At 32.9% G+C, this 3382-nt stretch overlaps 2 protein-coding genes across 2 annotated transcripts in view; one reads left to right on the top strand and one right to left on the bottom strand.

The window, feature by feature from the left end:
* Window positions 1-1153: 1153 nt before the first annotated feature.
* Window positions 1154-2874, bottom strand: LOC108747495 (28S ribosomal protein S15, mitochondrial). Its single transcript, XM_018485010.1, has 4 exons — window positions 2520-2874; window positions 1786-1919; window positions 1511-1706; window positions 1154-1419 (listed from the first exon to the last, which is right to left on the bottom strand). The coding sequence occupies exons 1-4, from the start codon at window positions 2756-2758 to the stop codon at window positions 1170-1172; spliced, it is 819 nt and encodes a 272-aa protein (XP_018340512.1). The 5' UTR covers window positions 2759-2874; the 3' UTR covers window positions 1154-1169.
* An 83-nt stretch (window positions 2875-2957) lies between these two features.
* LOC108747494 (cytochrome b-c1 complex subunit 2, mitochondrial) overlaps window positions 2958-3382 on the top strand; it is a 2873-nt gene continuing 2448 nt past the window's right edge. Inside the window, exon 1 of the mRNA XM_018485009.1 lies at window positions 2958-3127. Within this exon, the coding sequence (XP_018340511.1) occupies window positions 3083-3127 (45 nt within the window). The 5' untranslated portion in view covers window positions 2958-3082. The remainder of the gene's footprint in view (window positions 3128-3382) is intronic.

The raw sequence follows: 3382 nt of genomic DNA, 5'->3' as shown, positions 1-3382 counted from the left end.
TAATACTCTATTGCCTCGATCGTCAACATAACGCGCGACCGAAATACCGAGATTGCGCGATCAGCCGCATATTGCGAGTTATAAACTCGCAACATCGTTAAAAGATATACTATACATGTTCAATCCTTGCTAAATAGTAATATCATGATTGCTATTTGCCAGTCATGCATTAAGCCGCCAGTAATCGAATTTGCATCGTAATTTTATCACGATCACGACGCTTTCATAATTTTCACCATCTAAAAAAATATCTAAATAATATATAATAGAAATAATATTAAATAGAGTAATCAATTAATAAATTTTCATTACAGAATTTCATTAAGAATTTAAAACTTGAAAGCCACTCCGCGATCGTCTATAAGTTAAACGCGTCAAGTGCGTAATACACGATCCAAAGGATCAAAAATACGCAACATATATTTTATACACACACACGCGCGCGCGCGCGTTACTTTCACAAATAATATAAAACTATATACGTATATATCGATTATATATCGATCGAGAATTGATATCATTCATTAATTCAACGTTTACTTTGTGGATAACAACTCGACACAGCAGATTCTGTCGTGTGCTCATCTGTAAACTCATCTGTTTTTTCTAATTATTCCCTAGTGGAAAAATTTTTACGGAAACTACATTACAGGTTGAGACATTAAGATCATCTTTAGAAATTCTTAGTTTCTTTGTAGATATTCGTAATGAGACATAGAGTAGCATTGTCTGTTTCCTATACAGGAATTCTATCACGTAGAGTTTTTATGGAAAAAATGTTTCGTAAAAATTCATGATACAACGTCGGAAGACGTATACGGAAAGAACGGAGAATTTTTTAATTTTTTAAACACTTTTTCAAACTACTCCTCACTATGAATATCTACGAAAAACTAAGAATTTCCAAGATCTCATATCATGTAGTTTTCTGTACTATTTATCATGTACTTTTTCATAAAAATCTTCCCATCAAGTTTACAAGAAATCGATTGCCACAAATTTCAAATAATGAAAATGTCCATTAAATGGAATAGACAAAATGAAATATGAAAAGATACACACACTTACTGACAACATAAACTTTCGTTTACATTTGTATTGTTTCTAAATTACATTAAATTGATATATATATATATATATATATACATGTGTGTGTGTGTGTGTGTGTATTATGTTTGATATTCAATTGCTTTTTGCTTAGCGTATGCAATATCCTCCTCGCTCACTGACGGTTGTAATCCACATGTTATTTCTTCCTCCCTGATAAATGCGAGCTTCTTTGCCTTTTCTATATAAAAATCCTTTTGTAACTTTTTCAATTCTTCTTTGTAAATATCCAATTTTTCTTGCACAAGTTCGTTACAATGCTTTTCCGTTAAACGTCTTAAAGAATCCTTTCTGGTAATCTGATGCGGTAATCTATTAAATATTTTGTAGAAAGTAAGATCAGATTTATAAACTTTCAGCAAAATATAGGATAAATGTATATTGATATTTGCAAAGCACTCACTCAGGTAGTGGTTTGTAAACAAGATTAAGTTTCTCCAAGATCCACTCAAAACGTCTATAATCCCATTGCCGTAAATATTTGAGCATTTTCCTTCGTTTTGCAATTGTTTCTAGCAAACGAACTTTCATTTTCTTGTTCTTGGGACATTTCGTTAAATCTTCTTGCAACTGATGTATGTCATTAGTCATAATGGCAACTGAAAAGTAAAAGCATGGTAACATTAGCCTATTATTCCATCATATAATCTAATCTATTTATAGTAGAGCTATACTTGCTTATAGCTTCTGGCGAATTTTTATCTAATCTGTGCCTTTGAACCAATTCCAAGATTTTGTCTCTTCTAACATTAATTGTTTCTTTGCGAGGTAGAAATTGTAATGTAAACATCTTTTTAACAATATCACTGGCACTGACAAAAATATTACATATAAATAGCATGTTTAAGAATTTAATTTTATAAAATAAAATGTTTATTTATAAGGTAATTATTTAGAATAGAATATTCTTCTCCCACCTAAAATCTTAATAGAAATATACTTTGTCGATGCATTTTCACTGAAAACGAAAAAAATCTGGCAGAAAAACGCGGCAGTCAGCTTCTGAATCGAGTTATTAAGCGTAAGTTTGAGACTTTAGAGATTAAGATATCTTGTCATCCTGACTCGATACAGCACTATGCATACGTTCTGCTTCAATTACACAAATTCACTGCTTTAAACACATAATTTTTTGCATTAGCAGCATGTGTTTGTGAAGTAGAAAATTGGTGTGATTAATGCAGAATATATACCTACATAGTGCTCGAGTCGGACTGACAGATATTTTAACCTCTAAAGTCTTAAACTTGGACGCTTAATAAAATCAATTCACGAGGTCGACCGCCAAATTCTTTCGTTTTGTGAAAACGCGTCGAAGCATATTATTATTAAGTTAAGATTTTAAGTAGACGGGGGGGGGAGGGGGAGGGGTATTCTAAATAATTACCATCTATAGTTGCATTAGTATTTACTTTTTCAGTTCGGGTAATTCATTATACGTTTTAGCAAAATCAGATGATTTGACATCAATTTCTAATCCTTGATCACCAGATTTTTCAGATGACAAATACGACACTTTCTCCGGTCGTACCCAAGTAATTTTGTAATCGGCTACAGAAGTGACGTATTTTCTTGAAAAGTTACCACCGTTTGTCAACAAACTGGTGGCTATCCTCGTCATTTGCTTACAATTAATTATCATTATATTCATACTTTCCTGCCCTTCTTTTAATTATATGTATACACGATAAGACACTTGGGTTGGATTCTTCGACGAACAAATGTAAACTCAGTATCGAAATCTCAAACTATCAAAATCTGAAATATCGATTCGAAATATCGATATCTCAACATTTCTAAACTATCGATATTATGAAATATCGATGCTCTATCGCTTTGGACACTGTGTAATGTGTGTCTCGAAACTCGGACTCTCGGGTCCACTCGGGTTTCGGTATCTGACTGTCGTGTCGTCTACTCCTGTCTGATCTGACCTGTTCTTCGCTTTACTTTGCTTTTATAGGAAGCACGGGAAATGGCCTGTTCCGCTATACGATCGCCCGTTTTTCGTAACTCTACGGTACACTTACGAATCTTATAAAAACGATCGTGCATGTTTTCACGTTTCCGGACATTTTATCGTTTATTGAATTTGTAATGCAGGTGTTATGTAAATCTCATTAAAGAACACGATGTGTTTATCTTGTAACTTTTTAAATGTTTCGAACAATTTTAGGATTACGTGTACCGCTACAAGTGTTCCGTAGATTATCTCGGTGGAATTGAAATTAAAGATGTTAGCTTTATACGCTCTATTGAATGTTACCAATTTCAT

This window comes from Trachymyrmex septentrionalis, unplaced genomic scaffold (assembly GCF_001594115.1).
Source record: "Trachymyrmex septentrionalis isolate Tsep2-gDNA-1 unplaced genomic scaffold, Tsep1.0 scaffold2, whole genome shotgun sequence".
In the NCBI taxonomy this organism is placed as follows: Eukaryota; Metazoa; Arthropoda; class Insecta; order Hymenoptera; family Formicidae; genus Trachymyrmex; species Trachymyrmex septentrionalis.
The sequence above is the reverse complement of the archived record's forward strand: the minus strand, read 5'-3'. Positions and strand labels throughout refer to the sequence as shown.